This window comes from Microtus oregoni, unplaced genomic scaffold (assembly GCF_018167655.1).
Source record: "Microtus oregoni isolate MIOR12 unplaced genomic scaffold, Mior012 000020F_ref0000438, whole genome shotgun sequence".
Classification (NCBI taxonomy): Eukaryota; Metazoa; Chordata; class Mammalia; order Rodentia; family Cricetidae; genus Microtus; species Microtus oregoni.
The window spans coordinates 5577627-5600425 of NW_024543079.1; the positions used below are offsets into that span (position 1 = coordinate 5577627).

The 22799-nt window shown below is 50.5% G+C and overlaps 1 protein-coding gene across 1 annotated transcript; it reads left to right on the forward strand.

Moving 5' to 3' along the window:
- The first annotated feature begins 3179 nt into the window (after positions 1-3179).
- On the forward strand, positions 3180-21862 carry Sdc4 (syndecan 4). Its single transcript, XM_041670571.1, has 5 exons — positions 3180-3262; positions 14922-15060; positions 16382-16428; positions 17102-17300; positions 20013-21862. The coding sequence occupies exons 1-5, from the start codon at positions 3191-3193 to the stop codon at positions 20162-20164; spliced, it is 609 nt and encodes a 202-aa protein (XP_041526505.1). The 5' UTR covers positions 3180-3190; the 3' UTR covers positions 20165-21862.
- The last annotated feature ends 937 nt before the right edge of the window (positions 21863-22799 follow it).

The following is a 22799-nucleotide window of genomic DNA, read 5'->3' on the forward strand; positions in this document are numbered from 1 at the left end:
GATTCACCTGCCTCTGCCTCCCCAGTGCTGGATTTAAAGGCATGCGTCATCATCCCACCATTTTGTTTTGTTTTTACATTCTGTTTTTTAAACATAGGTCTTGCAGGTGTCCAGTTATCCCTAGCAAAAACAAGCTTTTGTTTACAGAAGCAGAAACAGCAGTTAACTTTGTGGACCTATTACAGCGTATAAACAGCAAGTTTTGTTAAAGCTGCACAGGACCAGGCAATTAGAAAAACAGCCCTTAAAATCCCTTGACATTCCGAGGTCCAATTTTGTTTTGTAATTCTCCTAAGCACTAGAATTTTTAAACTTTGAAACTTAAAGTTAGCCATCAACACAAGGCTAGCCATCACAAAACAAAGAAACATAAAGGAAATCACTCAAAAGTTATCGCTTCTGAATTTTCTCACAATGCTTTTATTATTTGTGTTCTTAAGATTGCTTATATCAGCCTGATGTGGCCTAGGCCTGTAATCCCAGTGATTTGGGAAGTTGACGTAGGCGTGTAATGAGTTTAAGGCCAGTCTGGGTCAAGTTAGCCAGATCCTGTCTCGAAGTGAAAATGAATAAATAAATAAGTAAATACATACGCTAATTAACAGATTTTGAAATGTTAATACCTATTGTGTGATGTAAGCACTGCAGATCACTTCCAAATTCCATGTTCAGTAAGGTTTCATCGGTGGGTTGAAATCAACCACGGAGGGGGTATTTATGCCAGAGAATTTGCCAGAAGGCACAAATTAGCCTCTTCTCCTGCTGGGTGAGCTGGAAGTGTTGAGAAGTTCCCTTTCCTCTTAGTTTTTTTTTTTTTTTTGACATTAACACAGTGACAGGGACTTGAGAACTGCACTATCACCAGAAGTGAGTTATTTCCTGACAGCTAGGTTAGGTTCTCCTTCAATCCCGTGGAAAGCAAAGATGCAAAGATTGTAAACCATTTGAATTGCAAAATGATTTTCAGACAGGTTCTTTTAGATCTTTCTTTCAGACAGACAGGGTCTGGTTGTGTATCTCTAGTCAGCCTAGAACCTGAAATGTTGACAAATTGTCCTCCAGCTCAGGGCTCTGCCTGCCTCTCCTGTGCCAGCAGGCCTGTAAGAAAGGGTCCCTCCCTCGCTCCACTCTCCTCCCTCTCCCTCCCTCCCTCCCTCCCTCCCTCCCTCCCTCCCTCCCTCCCCCCCCTCTCCCCACAGGGTCTCTCTCCACAGCCCTGGATGTCCTCACCCTGTAGACCAGACTGGTCTTGAACTCAGAGATCTACCTGCTTCTGCCTCTCGAGTACTGGCATTAAAGGCATGAGCCACCCACCACACCCAGATCATGAGAAAGGATTTCTAATTCTAGCTAGAATGATTCATTTATTTTCTCAGTGCCCAATTTTTAGGGAAGTATGTTAAAATAGTTGAAAACAATTACTCACCATTAAGTCTGTGGGGAAAAAAAACGTGATCAGTGAGTGTTTGAAAATTGTTTCTCAAGGATCTCTGTCACAAGAGGCTTTCGTTCTTATAAAGTAATCAAGGAACAGAATAAAGGAAGTCAAGAAACAGGACACAGTACGCTCTGCCTGTGATCCCATCCTGTGCAGGTGCATGTGCGTCTGTGTCTGGGTGTGAATTGGGACATTGTGAGTTAGGGGTTATTTTAGACAATTCAAAGAGGGCGAGGTGTCATTTCCACTTTAAAAAAGTATGTGAATTCAGCTAGGTGGTGGTAGCATAGGCCTTTAATTTCAGCACTGGGGAAGCAGAGACAGAGGCAGAGACAGGTGGCTCTCTGAGTTCAAGGCTAATTTGGTCTATGTAGTGAGTTTCAGGACAGCCAGGGCTACAAAGAGAAACCTTGTCTCAAAAAAAAAGCAAAATAATAAAGAAATAAAAGAATGAATTCATAATATGCCAAGACAGATCAAAATGCCCTAGTTCCAAAGCCACATCACACCCTTATTACAATATATCTGTATGTCAAAGATTGATACTTTTTTTTTTTTTTTTGGTTTTTCGAGACAGGGTTTCTCTGTAGCTTTGGTGCCTGTCCCGGAACTAGCTCTTGTAGACCAACCCCCCGGCTAAGATTGATACTTTGATTGATGATTCTAGCATGTTCCCCCCCCCCCACACACACACACCTTCCTTTTTAAGGGTCTCATTCTAGAAACAACTGGCCCACGTCTTTAACTCCACGGCCCTCAGGCCCTCATGCCTCAGTATCTCAAGTGCCAGGATGACAGGTCTTCCCCATCACGTGGGCGAGGATGGGGTTCCACTCTCTATTATTAATTCCAACGGCACCTAAGCTTGGGGTCTAAAGAATTATCTTACCATCCCCCCACTCCCTGTTAGGATGATGTTAGAAGAGACGTGCTTGGATCCAATGTGGAAAGCTTCCCAGAGGGAAACTTTGCAAACCAGTGTTCAGAGATGAAAAATCCCTCAAGACAGAGATCAGTCAGCCTGTTTTTGTTTGGCCCACTGCTAAGGATGAACTAGTTTTCCATCCATGTGAGGAAAACGACGACAAGTCGAAAGAATAAGAGTGTTTCGTGACACGTGAGAATTACACAAACCCCCACATTTCTTCTCATAAATTATACTGGTTGCTTTTGCGCTAGAGCCCTGGGCTTGGAATAGTGACAACAGGCCCGGAAAAGCCCGAACCTTTTCGTCCATCCGTTTCAGGGCGGCTAATCAAAACTATCCGAATTCAAGCTCCACTTGGGAAATCTTCCCTGACTTCAGAGGGGACCGCACCGGTTCGAAGACTGGTATAAACAGAAGACCCTGATTCAGTCCTTCCCATTTGTGGGCCTCAGTTTCCCCAGCTATAAAGTGGGCTTGGACGTGGTCCCCCGAGTGTGTGTGTGTGTGTGGTGGTGGTGGTGAAGTGCTTCGCAGTGGATCGGCTAACCATCGCAAGCCTGCAGCTCTGGGAGCGGCAGATCGGGGTCATCCCAGAGCAGGCGGGTGCACTGTGGGTGGGTCCCCCCTGCCCCTGGGTCCCCCCCCCTGTGCCTGCCCCCCCCCCCCCCCGGGGTTTCCAGCTCGCCCGGGCTCAGCGCCCCGCAGGCCCAAGCTTTCCCGGGGGAATTCCGGGCGGTGCGAGCAGGCACTGGGGGGCGGGGCAGGGCGGGGCGGGGCTGCCGCCTATAAGAAGGGGCGCGCCACTGGTCTGTGCCGTTGGAGCCATGGCGCCTGCTAGCCTGCTTGCTCTGCTGCTGCTGCTCTTCGGAGGCTTCCCCGCCGCCCCCGCCGAGTCGGTAGGTGTTTGAGGGGTGTCTTAGGGATGGGGGCGGTGCCTCCTTTGTTTCCTGAGATCCCGGGTTCCGGATGGAGTGGGGTCCACCACGAGCCGCGCCACCTCTATCTGAGCTCCGAGGCCGGGAAAACTTTGTGGGGAAAGTTTCCACAGGGGTCGTGGAGAGGCTGGCGGGAACTACTCCGCAGTGCGCCCCTAGGTTGTTGCTCTGCGCTCCTGTTCTGGCCTCAGCTTTGCTGCGGGGCTCCGGGGTTGGACGTGACTAAGTTGGTGTCAACTCTTCTCCTCCCACACCCTCACCCCTTCCCTGTGGCTGTGATCTCGGGACAGGCTCTGCGCACAGAGTGCCCCTCCTCTCTCTCTCTCTCTGGGTGTCCAGAGCAGGCGGCCCAAGTCCGAGATGGCCTGGGGACAAGGTGGGCAGCGTGTATTTGGAAGTGGGAGAACTTGGGAGCTGTGCGGGGATCCTGTTTCACACACCTACGGTAGTGGAGAGAACTTACTCCTGGTCACAGCCTTGCCACTGACCTGGGAAGGGACAAGGAGTTGCTCCTTGCAATGTCACCTTTCCCATCTACAGAACGGATTTGTTGCAGTAGGATCAAGAGGTGACCGTTCCTGCTTCAGGCTGCCTAAAAAGTTGGGTCATTTATCTTTCCAGACAACTTACGCTCAGCCCGGGCTAGAGGTTGGGTTAAAGTTGTCTTGTGAGAAATAATTTGTGTTGAGCTTCACCGGGGGAAACTGAGGCCTCCACCTGAGCTAGGTGAAGGAGCTGGAGGAGAAAAGGTCGCAGGGAGCCTAAAGAAACCATTTTCCTTTTCAGGGTCCCTACCAGGGTCCACAGGGCCCTGGGACGCTTACACCTCCCTCCTCCCTCCTCGTAGGCGTTTAGGAGGCAAACACGAACGGAAAGTTGCAGGCATGGCAGTTTCTGGGAGCGGGGGTCTATCCCAGGAGTTTGGACCGTTTGTACCTTCTGTCCCAAGTTTTAAGGGGGAGAGAGACCCTGGAGTTGAGTTATTAATATCCATTCCTTTGTGAGTCCCCTTTCTCTGGGTTTCTTAGGGCACATTGATTCTGTTCAGGAGACTCCAGGTGAGGAACGAGTGAGAACCCATGCAACACGCAGCACAAACGCAGTCAAAACCCTGCACCGTCGCGTGCAGTTTTCCGTTCTAGCAGCTCTCACACGGGTTTGGAATTAAATGTGTTTAGCTCCAGAAAGCGTCGCTGTTTACTGTTCTTAAACTAGTCCCGAGGCGGGAGAGGTTAAGTAATTTGCTGAAGGTCACACAGCTAATAACCCGGGGGAGTCAGTCTGAAGTTAGGCAGCCAGGCTTGTAAGTGCCTGCATTTATCTTCTGGTTCTAGTGACTGCCGTTGGGTCCCATTTTCCTGTAACTCTAGACTGGCCTGACATCTGTTGATACCTGGGGTTAGAAAGCCTCAAGGAATAGTGGGTGGAACAAATCAGAGTGTGGGCCACGGCTTTTCTCTAAATCATCTTTGCGGAAAGGTTTGTGGAGCCCAAACCTCGTGCCTCCCTGGTGCAGTAACTCTGGAGGCGCTGCCTAAGGGTACTGTGAAGTTGAGCCTTTCTTTGGGGGAGGTTTCTGAAGGAATGCTGGTTGGGCAGTGTGAAGGAAAAGGACCTAAGAGGTGGCTGAGGTCACCACGTGGCCAGTCACATGCCATCGATCTCGGCTCAGCCAGCAGGTGCTTGGCTTAAGGGGAAGGAGTAGACACCACCGCGTCCCCCAGATCAGTAGGAGGATGTGGTTTAGGGGAGGTAGGTCAGGCCAGGCCTGTGGCTGACCTGATCCAGCTGGGGGGGGGGGGGGGGGGGGGGAAGCCAGCTTTAAGCAGCTGCTTCCGGAGGCTTCTGTCTCAATCTCTTAGCCGATCTCAGCACACTCTTCTTCCTGGCTAATGTTATGGCACCTTAATGTCTAATTGGGGAACAGGGATTTCCCTTAAATTGTGGCCAAAAAAATCAGACCAAATCATACTCGCCTAGAGTAATGGAGAGATGATACTATCTGCCCTCCGTTTTTTTCTTCTTTTTGGAATTAGAGAGAGGAAAAAAAGGAAGCCTGGGGAGCAGGGCTTGGCTCACAGCTGTTAAGATTTATTGAGTACTTTCTGATAAGTGGTGATTTAGGCCCTCAAAAATAGCCCGTGGTGATTATGTTATTGTGTTCTCTTTTTCAGATAAATTATATTGAGAGATTAAATGATGGCACCTTTTAATACAGTGTCTTCAGGCCATGTCTGCAGGCCATATTAACTGTCTGATAGAGTTGTCTTCCTCATGATATGAGGGCCTTTCTCCAAATTTTGCATTTAGTCCAAACCCAGATTTGGGGAAGGGAGGCCGAAGCTAAGCACAGCTGCCCTCTCCTCTGTTTGGCGGGTTTGCCATCCTAAACCTGTTCTTCCTGTCCAGCTGGGAGCATTCCCTGCTCTGCCTTCCTGCCACTCCCACCCTGGCCAATTAAAGGCAGCCTTGTTTTGGGATGAGGGGAAGGTAGGGCAAGGTGTTGCTGCCCAGGGGCACAGCCCACTACTTGGCACCAATCCCAGGCAGTTCTGAGACAGTATCTCCCACCCACCAGGTGTACTTCAACAGAAAGGCATTTCTGGTCTACCTGAGAACTCTCCTATCAAGCAGGGAAGGGGTCCAGGCTGAGAGTGGGGTGGGCCGAAGGGGGCGGAAGCCTCGGGGATTCTAGGATCTATGAGTGGCTGGTGAGAACTCTTTGGAACTTCTTGGGAACCCATAGAATTGCCACACATCCGGGAAAATACTTGGGCCATGGATCTGGAGAGCTTTGTGGTGTTGGGAAGGGTTCCTTTTGACCTCTTTGGGTTTAGAGGTTTTGGTTTACAGAATCCAAGGGAGCTAGGAAGCTTCTAGATTACCTTCCCAGGTGGCATACTTGATTTTTGCTTTACTACCTGAGTGTATGGGCAACCTGCCTGAACGTATGTCTGTAGCATGTTTGTGTCTGGTGCCAGAGGAGGCCAGGAGAGGTGTCAGTTCACCTGGAACTACAGTTGTGAACTCTAAGCTGGTGCTGGGAGTTGAACCCCGGTCTTCTCTCTGAGCCATCTGTCCAGCTCTCTGACACTTGATGAAATATTAAGCAGTGAGTATTCAGAGGGAACCATAGGAGACATCTAAGGCATTCCCTCCAGGAAATGAAAACATACAGCCAAATTCTGGAGAGGGAGAGAGCCCCACCCGTCCACATCTGGGGCAAGAACTGTGTTTTATATATTCTAGTGAAACATCTACCTTTCCTACAGGCAATGATTATGAATGCATATACTCACGTATGGAACCTCGTCCTAAAAGGCGCTCCAAAGTCACTTCCTGCTAGTGTGACTACATTCGGTACATCACGATAGGCGTTTTTTATCTCCCCTTTCACAGAAAACTGATGCTGAAAGGAATGTGTTGCTTTGCCAAGTTCAGGAACCAGGTCTGGCGGAGAATGCTAGGTGTCTGGTTAGTTTGTCTTTCAGAGAACATTCTAGATGATGGTGACATTAGATAACCTTGGAACCTACTTCTGGGTTGCTAGCGAACACACCTTGTGTCTAGGGTGCAGTGTCCGTCCTATCTCCAAAGTGAGAAGGCTGGACCATTGCCATCTGAGTGTCTCTCCCGATCCACAACCCAGTGAGGAGGGGAGAAAGGGGAGTTCTCTTGGCTTCTCGGGTAGACTGTAAAAGAGTCCCTGTCTCAGAAGAGAAGTGGGGTGGACATTCAGCCGCTGCCATCCCCAGTGCCTAGAAACAGGAGGCTTTTCCAAGGACTTGGAGTGCTGAACTAGCCTGAATGAGGACCTGGGGAGCTGGGCTCACTGTTGGAAGGGATTGGCCTCTAGCTGTTCTCTGACTCCTGGATGAGTTGGTACTCTTTCCCAATCAATGCCCAAGAGCAGGGGAATGGGATGGACTGGGCTTTGTGACTCAACTGTGTGCTAGAGCCTTCCCGAGTCACTCGCTGCCTGGCACTTTCTTGCCTAATAAGAGGGTGAGAATGTTGCAATGACATGAAAGTTTGAGGGGCTGTGTTGGGTTTGGTTGTTTATCTTCGCCTCTGGGAGTCAACACCGGTGACCAGAGCCTTTGAACATTCACAGTGCCTGTGTGTGCACTTTGACCCTGGACAAGTGGTACAGAGGAAGTATGACACTGGTATCACACACACACACACACACACACACACACACACACCCTTAAGCAACACTGAGGCTTCAATTGGTCTGAATTCGGGCCAGACCAGTAGCCTTCAGGTTTGATTGGCTCTAGGATTCTGACATTTCTGAGGCTGTTAGGAGTTAAAATGTCAATGGTCTGTTGAGGCTCTGGGTTCAATTCTCTAGCGCCAGTCAATAAATAAATAAGATTATAGAGAGACTTAAAGATGATGAACTTGCAGATGAGACTCTTGAGTATAGCTCCAAGTAGTGGACCGGAGTAGACATTCCTCAGTGACCGTTCCCTGACTTGCCCAGGACCTTTCTCCTCCCCCACAGCTAGTCCTGCAGCTGCTGGGTGGGAAGGGACGAGCTTAGGGGTGGGGCTGATAGAGCCCAAATCTTCTATTTGTTTATCTTAGAAGTGGGCTGTTTGCAGGTTATCAGATGGGTTTATATTTAAACAAGAACCGGTTCCTGGCAGCCCCACCTCTCCTGCCAGGATCTGCAGGTGTCCCAGGCCATTTGCAGAGAGAGAGAGGAGCTAGGGATTGACAAGGGGACCAGATCCTTTTAGGCTGTTGCTCAAGCTAAAAGTTGGAGGGGCATTCTTCAGGCATCTGAGCAACTGCAAGTGTAGCTGTAGCGTTCTGAGCTTGGTGGCCAAGCAAAGGCAGTGAGTGCGCTGAGAAGGCGTTTTCCCTGCTTCATGTGCTGGCCTGTTTGTGGACCACTGGGGTCTGACTTAACCCTAGAGAAACTTGACTTCTAGAGCTGGTTTGTAATTAACCCGCTGGTGACCTTTGAACACATGGCTGCCCCTTGCAGGCCTCTCTGGTGGTGTCTGCAAGAGGCTGGGAAACTGGAAATGTGGGCATGTCTTAGAGCCAGAAAGTCTCAGTCTCTGCCCCAGCTCTGCCACTCTCCCAGGGGCACACAGTGAGTTAATAAGTCACTCTGTTGATGTGAGAGCCCCAGTTGTCCTCTATAAAACACCCGAGTCACTTGAGGGCCATAATTGTTGTTTAGCAAACTTGTAAAGAGCTGGTTAAAGTTGCATTTATCATTAGCGACACTAGACAAGGGCTGCAATCTGGGCCAGAGCGTGGCTTGGGACGTGGTGTCTGAACACGTGCAGGAAATATAAATGAGCTAAGTAGGACTCCTGGGGTTCAGGCCCTTTATCTCAGAGGGCTCTAGGACTTAAGAGATCACGGATTTCCCCAGAAATAGAGAGATTGAGAGCCTCTGTGTAGCTTAGGTTAGCCTTGAATTCCTGTTCCTCCTGTCTCTGCTTCCCAAGTACTGGGATTACAGCCATGGACCACCACAGCCAGTCACCTTTGACCTTTTACAGCTGTCACTTGTCGCCCCCCTCTAGTACCCAGTTTCTTCCCACCCTCACCTTGAATTAGCCCCTCTTACTGAGTGCCCTCCATCCTTTCTTTGCTTGCACGGGTGCCCGAGCACACGCGCGCGCGAGCACACACAAACACACACACACACCGGGTCCTCCTAGTATAGGGAGTTGGCTGCCCCAGTTTTCTCTGGCAGAGGAGAGGCTGCTGATCAGGTGACACCCAGGGTAATGGAGAGGAAGGCAGGGAGAGGCTGGTGTGTATGGAAACAGTGACTGGGTGAAGCCGGGCTGTGGTGGCCCGACCTGTGGGGACTGGTCACATCACTCTAACCTCTGGGCGAGCGAATGGCTGGGCTGGGCACTTGAGGAGTAAGAACACTCCTTGCCTCTGGGGAAGCCCAGCCTGGAGCTGATTGAGACAATTTGGACTTGGAGCGGTGGCCTCCCCAGTGTCGGGGGAGGGGCCGGGGCCATAAACCAGGCTCTGGTAGATCTAATCCGTTGTAACAGGGCTGCAAAGTAGGCCTTGGACTCTGCCCTCAGAACACTGGAGGCTTGTTTGCGTCCCGAGAGTCTCCTGGCCAGCCTCAGATCCAGTAGGGATTTGGGATCTGCTGCCTAGAGTACAAGCCCCAGCTTCAATGCACCTCTGTCTCTGAGGCTTTGAGGGAGCCAGCCCCTCCCAGCTGTCTCCACTGGTAATCGGAGCAATGCCCAATTTGGTAACCAGGCCTCAGGACAGAGGGAGGTTTGTCTCTTGGCGACCTTTTACAGGTGGGGAAACCAAGGCCCAGAAAGGGGAACCCACCACTCAGGACCACCTAGATAGTGGCAGAGGTACTGGATTGGTCCCTGGCAGGAGTTTGTCCTGAGGCTCCTGACCAGTCTCCCTCATTCTTGCCTGGTACCCCATGATCCTAGAGTTCTTGTGGGAATGGACTGCCCTGGGGCTCAGAGAAAAGCTGGCTGCTGCCTGTGCCAGGCCTGGCTCTCTACAGGGTGATTGTGTTCAGGGTAACTTGACCTTGAAGTGGGCAGAACTGACATCTGAACCCTCACTCCACCCCCATTCTCCAAACCTTGCTTAATTAACCCTTTCAGGTACTAGGACACCAGACTGAAGATGAATGTGTGACTTCCTTTTGTCTTCTAGATTGGGGGGGGGGGGATGTCCCCTCAAGGCAAGCCAGGAAATAGAGGATTGAGGTCATGAGAATTTCAGGTGGCTTTGGTTAGTGCCTTGCACTACTCCTGGGAAAAGAGATTTTCTTGGTCTCTGTTTGCTTAGGGTAACATGCTCAAAGTTTACCCTGGGCAGGTTTCTACCCATCCCTGAGCTTGAAGAAGCCTACCATTCACTTCTTTGGTCTCAGCAGCAGAAGCCTAGCTGTCTAGCTTGCAGGAGCATCTCCCATCTGATGGCCAGGGTCTGTCTCCCCAGCCCTTTGGCCTGGGTGAGCATTCATCCCCTCCCCCGGCCCCGCCCCAGCCTAAAGGAAAGCAGGTGGGGTTTAAGAAAGATCCCCCTGTGTGGAGTACCTGCTATGCACCAGGTCACCTGCTGGGTCACTTGTGCAGATGGATACATTTCTGCAGGATTTTCATCACTCCTGCTTACCGGCCCTGATTACAAAAGAGGAAACCAAAGACGTAAAAGCCAGAATAAAACTCTTAGACTGGCAGAAGTGGTTGTGGCTCCTGCGCATTGTAGAAAGTGAGGTTGGTGGGGCTGCAGAACCACTCCGAAAAGTCTAGCAGTTGGTGCCCAAGGGTGTGACTTTGCCCCTGAAGGTACCTGTTCCTCTGTCACCTTTATGGTCTCTTCCTGACCTCGTGCTCAAGCATGGCCTTGACCCTGCCCTCCCTGGGGAGGAGGCAGGTAGGAGGCTCTCTTTAGTTTAGTGCAGTTAACCAAGCTCTGACCCTGAACTCCTCCCTGGTGTTCCAGCCAGGTTTCTGCGCCTTTGTTTAAGCAATATCGCTTTCACCTTTGTTTATTCCTGGGCAAGGGAAGGGGGGGGGGGTGCCCTGGAGCCCGGGCTAGGCCAGTGTGCTGTGGTTACGTGTGGGGGAGGGGGGTGCGCGAAAGAATGGGTGATGGTGACAAAGCTGGCCTTGGTTAGGGCACTGTCCAGAGAAAGAGCCTGGCTTTCACAGTAGTGTGCCTATCTAGCTCTGGCTCTTCCTTGAATGGCTCAGCCTGTTTTCTCACCTGCTAACCAGGTAGAGCACCTCGTGCCCTGGAGTAGATTCAGCCTCTACAGAGCGGGTACCTGATGCATAGTGGATGCTTCTGCAGTCACCCCGCCTCCACGCTTCTCCCAGGGTGATGGACGTTGTAAGACTCTGGGATATGATCAGTGTTTTTTTTTTTTTTTTTTTTTTTTTTTTTTCAAAACCCTAGCTTTCTGCAGCAGCCTGGGTATTTGCTGAGAACCCTGGGGACAGACAAAAGGGCGGGAGGCCACCTCACCCTAGGAGCTGAGAGACCTAAGTTGTCAGCCCAGCTCTGCTGCTAGCTCCCTGGGTGACCTTGGCAAAGTAATCTGTCTCAGGTTATAAAATGAAACAGTTGGGCTCAGTGGCCTTAGAGCCGTTCTGGCTGCAGGTGTTATTTCCTTTAAAACAAAAGTGTGTCTACATCTTTTTCCCAGACACCTTGGGGAAGAACCCAGGTCTGTAGCTGTCCGCACTAGACCAGGTATCTACTCCAGGGCCTGCAAGAGCTTTGCGTCCTGACCCACAGCCTTATTCATCTGACTTCTGTCATATCTTTGCGAAAGGGATAAAGATGAGTCCGACTGACACGGGGTACATGTGTGGGCATATATACATGAATGCATGCTCTCCTGGGCAGAGCTGTGGTGAGCTGAGGTGAATGGGACCACATCTGTAGTCAGGAGAGGGCTGGGTCCCTCTCTGGTCAGGGCTGGGTCTGCCTGATGGGTGGCCTGGCATTTCAGAGCCATCCCAGACTACTGAATGGACCTTGTTTGAAAAGAGTAGGGGAAGGAAAGGCTCTTGGTACCTCCTCAGCTTTACAAACAAACAAGCAAACCATTGCTCGCAATCCCACTGGGCTTGGCTCTCTCTTGACATCCTGGCCTCGATGGCTGTTGTCCACTTGAGAGGTTTTCTCTTGAGGTTATGAGTAGAAAGAACCAGAAAGGGGCCAAGAGAGGACTCAGGAGGCTCAGTCTCTCATGTCCCTTCACCTGTCCCCAAAGCCTCTGAAGTGCTGAAGGAGTTAACTCTTCCGTCCTCCAAGACTGCCTCTGAAGAGCTATCCAACCACTGGGGCAAAGGGTCTATCTGACCCTAGCTGTGATCTCAAGACTATGGTTTTTTACCTCTGGAATTTAACATGAAGGTGGTAAAGGGATAGGAGGCTGGGCATGGTGGCACATTCCTGTAATCCCAGCACTGGTCTGTATAATGTGTGCCATGTCAGTCAAGGCTGCCTACCTAGGGAGACTCTCAAAATGTAGGGATAGAGTACATGGGATGCCAGGTGTTTCAAAGGAGGCTGACTGGACCAGGAATACGTCTTGGTTTCAGCCTCAGTTTCACAAACGCGGCAGGCTCTTCACTGTCTTCTTTCTTGGTCCTCATTTTTCTAATGGAAGGTTGAAGTAATTACCGAAAGTCAATGAATGTGCCTATCTCCAGTCTCCTGGGTTAGTTTGAAACACCCCATAACACTTTCACAACTTAAGGAGGTTCTGTGTATGACTTAACATTCTCAGCTCCTTCCTAGGGGAGAGGTGGAGTAGGGAAGGTCTTGAGACCTGTGCTGGAATCCAAACCTTAGTCTAAGAACCTCAGCGTTCGTCAGGAGGAGTTTTAATTTAAGCATCCAGTGACCAGTCTTTCAGGCTTCGGTGGTCAAAGTATCAATATCAGCCTCCCTGCTTCTGCATCCTTCCTTCCCTCCATCTCATCTTTCTCCCACCCCTAACTGGGTTAGACACGCCCACTTAGTGTTCCTCTCTAGCCTCAGGCAGGCTGGTAGCCCTAAATACAAATGTGTTCCTGCGTCTGTGGCTAAAAGCCCAGGTGATCTCATGCCCTGCTGCTGGTCTTGTTAGTCACTTTCTGCTTGTATGACCTTAGAGAAATAATTTGCTTTTCCGAGCCTTGGTTTCCACCCCTGCCAAAGGGTCTACGTCACCGCAGCTGTGTGCGTGTTAAGGCCTGGCACACTGTAAGCAATGGAGGCCTTGCTCTTTTCAGAATTTGAGCCCTAGGGAATTTGTAGCAAAGGGTGTGGGGAAGGGGGTTGGGACCCGGCCTGACGTCTAGGGTACTTGTACAACCTCGGAGAAGCCCTCTTGCTGTGCTGCCAAACCAAAGCCACAGGCACGGGCCCTGTGCGGGGGCTGGAGTTCCAACACCAGCAGCCCTACAGCTCCCGATTCCGGAGTCATGAAGTCATTCCTAAGCAGGGCTTAACCCCTGCTGGCTCCCTACTCCCACGCGGACCAAGCACTCTGCATTGATTTCCCCACCCCGGGGAGAAAGGGATGCCTCCCCAACTTCCTCCCAGCTCCCTTCCCAGAATCTAGTTTCCTGACCACGGGGGTGGATAGAGGGCACAGTCAGCTCCTGCCACCTCTCCCCCGGAAGCCTGTGGGTGCGAGATTGAAGGAGGAACCTGTTCCCCAAGCTGATCTCCTGGTCTCTCCTGCCACACAGACTCATTCGGGATAGACCAGCATTCTTCCTCACTAATCCAGCTGTGTCACTGCGGCCTCAGACCCCCGTGAAGGACTGCCTGGGGCTGTCAGAAACAGACCTGGCCACTTTCTACCCAAAGCTTGGTGTGGTGTGGCTTTAGGCTGTCACTCCCTTGTTTCTGGCTTGAAGGCTGTCAGAAATCTGTAAAAGAGAAAAGGGCCTCCCTGGGCCTGAACATCTAGTTTTTATTCTGAACATCTAGTCTGAGTAGAGCCTCATCTCCTGTGGTCCTGATGACCGGAGGAGAGAAGGCTGAGAAGGCTTGGTAGGCATAGAACAGTGACCCTTGTACCTGGCCCTTGTTTACAAGAACAGTAGCCAGAGTCCAGAGGCTAATGGAAGGGCAGTGGGCACTTCAATACATCCTGTGCCCCTGAAGAAACTTTGTTTAATACCCAGCCAGGTTTAGGCGATGCGTGTGAGGGACCGGATAAGTGGTGTGTGGGGGCGGGGGGGCTTTTAGTTTATTTATTTTTATTTTTTTAAGACAGGGTTTCTCTGTAGCTTTGGAGCCTGTCCTGGAACTAGCTCTTGTAGGCCAGGCTGGCCTTGAACTCAGAGGTCCTCCTGCCTCTGCCTCCCGAGTGCACGTGGGGGGGGGGGCTTTTAAATGCTTGTCTTTCAAAAGTTGTTTGATGGGAAATCGACCTCAACTTGGGTCTCTGTGGGATGGGTGACACGGTCTGGGGGAGCAAGGATCTTTGTGCCCTGCACAGAACTGGCAGAATAGACATTTGATAGAAGTTGATGGATTCTCAGGAGTGTGTGCCTGTGAGTCACCAGGTCTGTGGTTGTCTTGGAGTGTGAGTGAGCCTGCCCTGTCTGTCTCAGAGCAGTGTGACTCAGTTGGGGAATGTGTCCCTGACTGGGCAAGCCCAGAGCCAGTAGGCCTACTCCCTTTCATGTGGAAACCAGCTGCTATCATAGCATCTGTCATAGCTAGGCTGTAGTATCCTGCGCCTGCCTGTGTAGACGGGAACCTCTGGCTCTGAGTGCATCCCCCCTCCCGCCTGTCACTTGTGCCATCAAAAGAGAATGGCTAAGGCCTTTAGTGCCCAGTGTCTTTTGTTATGAAAGAAATTAAATTTTTATAAACAACTGAGATTGCAGGTGGTTCAGTAAATGACACCTAGAAATAATAACTTATTTGTTACTACTTGAAACATTTTTTATTAACCCAAAATGGTACAGAAACTTGGTAAAGTTAGGCAGCAAATGGGGGACAGGAAGCTGTCTAGCCCTGTAATCCTGCTTGTGCATGGGCGTTCACTGGATCTGGGGGAACCCAGCCTCCAGAGGGTCCAGAGGGAGGGGGATGGAGCTCTGGGATGATATTTTATCTTTTCTCTTAGATTCGAGAGACTGAAGTCATAGACCCTCAGGACCTCCTGGAAGGCGGCTACTACTCTGGAGACCTCCCTGACGATGAAGATGCTGGGGGCCTCGAGCAGGGTTCCGATGACTTTGAGCTGTCAGGCTCTGGAGATCTGGGTATGGGGCTTGGAGGGGGTGTGCTTGGGCAGGCTGGGGACCTGGGCTGCGAGAACGTGTATTTTAGTGGCGATTTCCCCTACAGCCCCCCTCACTGCAAGAAGTGAAACAACAGTAACATTTCCCACCCCCAGGTCTCTGGGAGGAGTTGTAAACAACTTCGGATTCATTCCTCGGAGTTCGCAGCACGAGCCCGAACCTGTCCAATAGGCTCCTTTCTCTGGTGGAGGGTAGAGGGGGTGTGGGGAAAGACCTGGAGTGTTTTTCTTCCTTTGGAAAAGGAAAAGTACTGGCTCAGAAGTGAGGGTGGAGTGGGAGGGGCGTGTGTGGGTTGAGATGTGGAGAGCGGAGCCCAAGAAAAGCCCCTGCTTCAGATAAGATGGCGGGAGAGAGGTTTCTTGGGTGTAACCAGGTACCAGGCCTTTCATGGGCTTTCTGGCCTCTGTGTCAGACAGCTGCTGAGAAGTGTTCCTCTCCTGTTCAGGGATGTGCTACTGATTCCGAGTGTTAAGCTTTGGAGTCCTGTAGTCCATAACTCCAGCCTTGGTTTCTCACTATGTAAGATAAGTTTTGGAAGGGTTGTGACTAGTGTTGAGGACTGAATTTACCAAGCTTTGGGTAACTTGTATTTTTAGAAGTAAATTTTCCCATGTGTACGGTGGTGCCCATTTGTGTGCTAGGATAGTCTGCAAAGGGTTGCTGTGGAGGAGAAATGAGCTTTTGGCCTCCTGTAGTTAATATTACGTACAGTGTGTAGTATTTAGTATTACAATGAATTGCTTCCTTCCTAAAGGTTAATTTCCTGGGGAGCGTGTTCAAATGTAAATTCTAGTTAATCTGACCCTAGGCTGGTCAGTCCTCCCAGTAGAGACCGAGTTTAGGGCCTTGCCTGAAGTGTCTACCACTGACCTTCCTCTCCAGCCTCCGGTGTTTGAGATAGGCTCTTAGAGGGCGGCCCAGACTGGTCTGGGACTCGCCATCAGGTAGCCTGAGCTTCTGATGCTCTGAGATTTCAGATGTGTGCCACTTACGCAGGGACATTCTGTATTTCTAAGCAGTTCCCAGATATTTCTGTAGTCTGTGGATCCACACCTGACATGAGAAGGGGTTTGGAGCTCGCAGAGAGCCTGAAAGCTACCTACTATCGGCATACATACTGCTGAGGAAGAAAGCCAGGTCTCCCAGGAGTCTCTTGTTAGGGGGGATAGCTGACTGAAGTTGCCCTGGGGCTTGTGAGGGTAGGACGCCCCTGGCTGACCGAGTTAGCTCCCTGGATACCATGGACCTCGTGTTCACACTGTCCTTCCTGTGACCTTGGCAGATGGCACCGAGGAGACCAAGACCTTCCCAGAAGGGATACAACCCTTGGTAAGTGCTGCACTTGGTCTCTTCCCCCTTCGCTCTTCCACAACGCGTGGAGAAGGGCAGAAAATACAGCCCCGTCAGTAACTAATAGTATTTGACTCCGTTTTGTCAGAAGGCTTTTACTGGGGCACTGGGCTCTTTTTGAGACAGGCACGGGCAGGGCTGGTGGGCCATCCTCCCTGGAGAACGATCACTGTCCACCCCAGCTTCCTTGTGCATCTGCAGCTGTCTGCCAACTCCGCTTTCAAATTGCACAGGTGTTCAGGTGCCCTCAGGACCGGTTTTCTTGCATCGTCCTACCGTTTACGTTTTTACAGGCTGCATTCTCTTTGTCTTATTGATGAAATAGTTGTCAGTAAATTTTGGTACCCTAAAAGTAAAACACCCCAACAAGCATCAAGTGTGTTTGACACACAGACACGCACGCACGTTCTGCCTTAGGAGAGAGTTCCAGGTGCAAAACTGACTTCCCGAAGGGCGTGTGGGAATTGCCACACCTCTTGTGGTTTCTCTAGCCTATACCTGCTGCTGTGTGAAGGCCACCCCTTCCCCGCCACGCTTACGCTCTTTTCCCCTTCGGGGCCGATGTCATTCCCCACCTGTCATCCTCTTGGGTCCCCTTCCACCTCCTTCCTCTGCTAAGGTGCTCAGTGTTCTCTCCCTCCTTTTTCTTCAGGTGCCTCTACACAACCACATTCCGGAGAGGGCACAGCCTGGGATCCGTGTCCCCTCAGAAACCCAGGAGCTGGAGGAAAATGAAGTCATTCCCAAAAGGGTCTCACCCTCCGAAGTGGGTGATGACATATCCAACAAAGTGTCCATGTCCAGCACTGCGCAGGACAGCAACATTTTTGAGCGAACCGAGGTCCTGGCAGGTGAGGCTCTTTGGTTGCCCCTCCCCCAGGGGGGAAGGGACTAGTCCCGTTAGCCCTTTTGTTCACCTTGGGGCTCTGAGGGCTTTATCTCCCTTAGGGGGTGGGAGTTGGGAGGAAGGATCCATGCATATCAAAGACTTCCAAAGAATAAAAGAGGAACTGTTTCTTTAAGCCCTTTAGGTATTTTTCAAAGCCTGGCTGAGTGGCACCCGGGGTTAATTATTTAAGGGTTAATTTCCCTTGAAAGCCTGGAGGCCCCGGGGAACTGGACAGACTCCTTTCACTTTTTTGACAGCCTTTTGACCTTGGCCGGGATGCATTTTTTTTTTTTGACTGGAGCCTCCCCCCTCCCTTCTGTAAAATAGGAGTGCTGAGACTTCTTTGAGTTGGTTTGTGTAAGATGAAAAACGAAATTACTTTGCATTGAGTCTTCATTAGTGTGCTCATTGTCCCTTAGTAGGTAGGACGGGGGTGTTTTTATGTTACAGAATCCGTATATTTCAGCTTGAGACCCCTGGCAGGGAATGTGCTGCCCCGCGAGAGTTTAGGCTGGGCCGGGTCAAGCCTGTCTGGGGGGACATCAGTTGGGGATAGTGCCGCCCTTGCTCTGGCAGCTTGAGATGGGGTGGTGGCACCAGATTGTCAGAGGAAGGAGCAAACTTTGCAGAGATGCGCAGCCGGGGGCGGGGGGCTGACAGGTTGAGCAGACGTGGGTGCAGCAGGCCCGCGCTCGGTAAGTCCTGCTTCCTGGAAGCCAGCTGAGCCACAGGAGGCCGGGGTATCAGTAAGGAGCCTGTGCCCACCTGTCGTTGTCCATCCACTTCCTTCACCTGTTCAGGCTCTCGCTGGCCTGTCTCCTAGACCTCAGAGACTTGGGTCACGGCATAGCCCTGCCTCTGGTCTCCTGTCCCCATTCCTTTACCAGTCTGTGTTGGTGTCAGAGTGAGCGGTCCTTAGAAACCTCTAAGACCTTAGAAGTTTTGAGCTTTGTGGAAAGAATTGCTCTCTGTCTCCTCAACCACAGAGTTTCGCTCTTAGCCTATTTTAGACCTTCCAGCTACAGGTTTTATTTACATGTGTGTGGAATTTTGGATCGGTTCAGTAGCACCACCACCACCAAGAAAACTTTGAAAACCAGTAATCGAGTCAAGCTGCTGTTTCTTATTTGTGAGGAGACTTAGGTCCCGCTCTGGTTCTCAGAGTAAGGGGAGAATTAAGCCAGGCTGTCCCTTTTCCTTCCAAATCAGGCTCACACCGGCATAAAGATCCGTTTTTCTAGCCCCTATGGCCTCACCACTGAAGGGACAGCAGAGGCTCAGTCACAGCTGACAGCTTTGAAACAGCACCCAGGGGTTCCGTTCAGTGTGTGTCCGTCTCTGGTGGACCTGGTGTTTGTACCTGGGGCACAGTCGGCCTCTGAACCTGTGGCTGAACCTTTCTCCTGTGGCTGGGCCTTGCTCCTGCAGGGTTTCCTAGCACAGATCAAGGACCCGAAGGAGGAGTGGAGTTACCTGAGGGAAAGGAGGAGCTGGAGACAGCAAGGAGGTGGCTTCTTCATAGTTAGTGCTGTGTTTTGTCTGGTACCCCCCTGGCAGTGCTGTCTTGCTTTTCTTTTTTTGAAATTCTTGAGTTCTGGCTGTTCTGCTCTATTCTGTGTAGGTGTGTGTGTGTGTGTGTGTGTGTGTGTGAGAGAGAGAGAGAGAGAGAGAGAGAGAGACAGAGAGAGAGACAGAGAGAGAGAGAGAGACAGACAGAGAGAGAGAGAGAGAGAGAGAGAGAGATATTAATCTTCTTGGGCTGGTTAAGACCGAATTAGGGGATTCAGTCTGCCACAGGAAGGATTCTGTCAGCTCCTCTTGCCCCTGACAAACAGGAATGAGTCATTCAGGCCACCTGGCACAGTAGCCAGACAGATGCTCACCCAAGTGGAGAAAGAAGTATACCTCTGCCTGCCCCCAGCCAGGTGCTCTTCAGGGAGCTGGACTGCAGGCTGGCGGGCGGGCGCCTGCCTCTCGAGCACTTACTGTTGTGCAGGCCTAGTTCAGTGCGAGGGGACACAAGAAAGCCAGAAGTTTACAAGTCTGGGAGCTTGAGCACATGCACCACGTTAACCACTCCAAGCGCTTTAAGGAGATGAATTTATTTTAGTCTAGGTTCTTTTTCCATATTGCAATGAGAGACGGAGAAGCTTGCGTCAGTAGACACAGTAGTCAATGGGGGGAGGTTTGAAGAAACCGGTGGGAATCCCCGCGAGACACGGGAACACAAACCACGATAATCAGGAATTATTTCTGCAGTAACGGTGTGGACATGAGTGTGTTCTGCATATTTATAGACTGCGCCTGTTCGGGTGTATGGGTCTAGGTGGGCCCTGTGCACACAGAGAAAGATAGAATAGCCCGCCATTTTTCTTGTTCCTGGCCTGATGCTAAGCGGTTGCTGGAGCGTCTGTGTGATGTTTTAGAGCCCGAGCTTTGGACTAGGCCAGATGTGGGATGAAATAGTGGTTTTGCCTTGTGGCCCATTTTAGCTGTGGTCTTACTAGTACCTTGTCACGGAAGTAATGAAGGTCAAAGCTGATAGGGTATTAGTCCACTCTATCATCTCCCTGGGTGTGGTGGGGTGGTCGTGGTGACCGAGAAAACTGAGCACATGGACCCTGAAGTCCCAAGGAGCATCTCACCCTCATCTCTTGTTCCCTTCTTCCTCCAGCTCTGATTGTGGGCGGCGTGGTGGGCATCCTCTTCGCCGTCTTCCTGATCCTGCTGCTGGTGTACCGCATGAAGAAGAAGGATGAAGGCAGTTACGACCTGGGCAAGAAACCCATCTACAAAAAAGCCCCCACCAACGAATTCTACGCGTGAAGCCTCCCATGAGTGCTGCTTGGACTTAATGGGGAGGGGAGTCAAATGATTGGATGGTGGGCATTATTAGAGGGAGGGCACCTTAATACTGACTCGTCAGTATCTCTGTCTCTGGTCACCTCTCTGGTGTCAGCAGAGAGATCATCTACTGTGCTGCCTCGCTTGGATTTGGGGGTAGGGGTATGTGTGTCGGTTGCTCTGGCAGAAAGAAAGGGTTAAACTTGCCTTTTCTAAAGGCAAGCCTGGGATTGGTTCATTTTATTCCCCCCAGATTTCCAGAATAGAATCTAGGACCCGTGTAGAGCCTGTACTGAATGTGCCTTACCTATGACTGCCTTGACTCTGGAAGCCAAGTTGGCTGCCGACCACATGCTAAATACCCTGCCCATCCATCAGGAGCTGGGACAAGAAGCTAGAACCCTCTGCACCTTGAGATGGTCCACTCACGAGTGGGTCACACTACAGAGTCTCTATGATTCGCCTTGGCCATTCTAGGCTCTGTCCAGTGACTTTTGGAACTCACTTTTTTTTTTAAATCCTGGGAGGGAGGGGTGAAGTGCCGAAATGCATTTATAGAAGATTGAGAAAACTAATTGCTTTTTTTTAAAAAAAAAAAATGGTTCATTCCTTTCTGTGAGTGTTTGTGCCCGGGCTAAGAATGTGGGGATGGGCAAATGTTCTGTGCAGAACATTTCCATTGCACCAGCCGAGTTTGTGTGTCACGGTTTTTATGTTGTTTTGTCTTTTGAAATGAGAGAAGAGTTGGAGACAATGATTTTTATTAATTTTTTGTTACTATTTATAGCTTCAGACAGGGCTGCTTCTTCATCTTCCTTTCTTCACTGCCCCTCCCCCACCATTTAAAAAAATACTCTGCCCTCTTGTTTATAACTTTGGCCCTTTCTGAAGTTGCTTTGTCTAAGAAGTAGCTATAATGTTCTAGCAGATTCCAGAATATAATGTAAGGGATAGTGGGATATTTGTGTATGTGTTCTTGTAATATATTATTCTTACTTGGCTCTAGGAGAATAGATGAATATATTTTTTTAGGATATAGAATGGTATTACCAATTTCATGTTGGCTGGGTGGCCGTGTGAGTGAGTTTTCGTGTGGCTGAGTAGGCTTTGGCCCCTTCTCTTGCCCTGTTCCTGGTGCCTTCTGGTGGTTGAGCTGAAGTAGTTGAGGGTAGCTGACTCTAACCCTCATTCTGCCTTCTGCTGGGGGGACCCAGCTGCCGGGCTCCTGGGTCTGCTTTCTCCAGGGTCTGTAGATGACAGTGACCTCGTGTGGCTGGATAAATCAGGTCAGTTCAGACCACACAATTAGAAATCCATTTCTCAGTTGCTCTGGCCACAGTTTGAGTGCTCAGTCGCCATAGCAGGTCGCCACTCAGCATTGCTTGTATCCCGGGGCAAGAGAAGGGGACCTGGAGGAGGGTGATGAGGCCCCGAGTTCTGTCGTCTAGGACTCCCCCTCTTACGGAGTGGCTTACAAAGTCCAGGGTGTGTGTGGACTGGGGAGGTCAGAGTCCCCCAACCATGCCTGTGCCTGTAAGTCCCATGAGCACCTCAGTCCGGGCCCCAGCTGGCTGGGTCCTCTTCTAGCCTCGGTGCCTGCACCTTTTCTGTACCCCTCACACTGTCGTCTGTTACTGATTTTGTTTTTGATAAAAGGATAATAAAACCTGATACTTTCTATCTAACTTGTCATCTTTTATTTTTACTCACTCAAGACAGGGTTTCTCTGTGTAGCCCTAGCTGTCCTGGAACTCGCGCTGTAGATCAGGCTGGCCTCGAACTCGGTTACACTGGCCTCTGCCTGCCAAGTGCTGGGATTAGAGGCGAGCTCCACCCTGCTCAGTGTCATTTTAAAGATTGTAACAAATCATCCATTTTGGGAGTGTAGCCCTTGAACTCGATGAAGCTTGAGAGACATTTTCAGGTGCCAGACACAAGGACAGATTTGAAGTAGCAAGAGGGAGGAAAGATACCAGAAAATGGACCCTGATGGTCTGGACAGAACATCCTGTCTCTCCATGTTTTAATGTTTCTTTTTGGTTTTTCAAGACAGGGTTTCTCTGTGTAGCTCTGACTGTACTAGAACTTGCTCTGTAGACCAGGCTGGCCTCGAACTCACAGAGATTCACCTGCCTCTGCCTCTTAAGTGCTGGGATTAAAAGCATGTGTCACCACTATCCAGCTCCATGTTTAAGTAAGCAACGCCAAGGTTAAAAACAAACACAGAAATCCCTAAGGAGTTAGTCTGGATGGCTTGAGTGTGATTCTCGGACTCCGTGGTAAAGTTGTCCTCTCACCTCTGTTGGCAAACTTTTCTGTCCTGCCAGCCAGTTTCCAAATAACTACACAGAAACCTACTATTAATAATAAATGCTTGACCAATAGCTTAGTCTTATTACTAACTAGCTCTTACATTTTAAATTAACCCATGTTTTTACACTCTGCCACATGGCAGTACATCTTGACAGTACTGCAAGTTCATCTCCACTCCACATCTCCTTGATACCCTGCCCTCTTCTTCCCAGCATCCTTTTAGTCTGGTTCTCTCACCTAACCTTACCCTGCCTACCTATAGGCCAGTCAGCTTCTTTATTAAACCAGTCACAGTGGCATATGT

What these genes read in the sequence shown, in the direction of transcription:
- Sdc4 (XM_041670571.1), top strand. Translation starts at nt 3,191, where the DNA reads ATGGCGCCTGCTAGCCTGCTTGCTCTGCTGCTGCTGCTCTTCGGAGGC. An exon ending in CCGCCGCCCCCGCCGAGTCG is followed by an intron (nt 3,263 to 14,921) that starts GTAGGTGTTTGA and finishes CTTTTCTCTTAG; the next exon opens with ATTCGAGAGACTGAAGTCAT. An exon ending in GTCAGGCTCTGGAGATCTGG is followed by an intron (nt 15,061 to 16,381) that starts GTATGGGGCTTG and finishes TGACCTTGGCAG; the next exon opens with ATGGCACCGAGGAGACCAAG.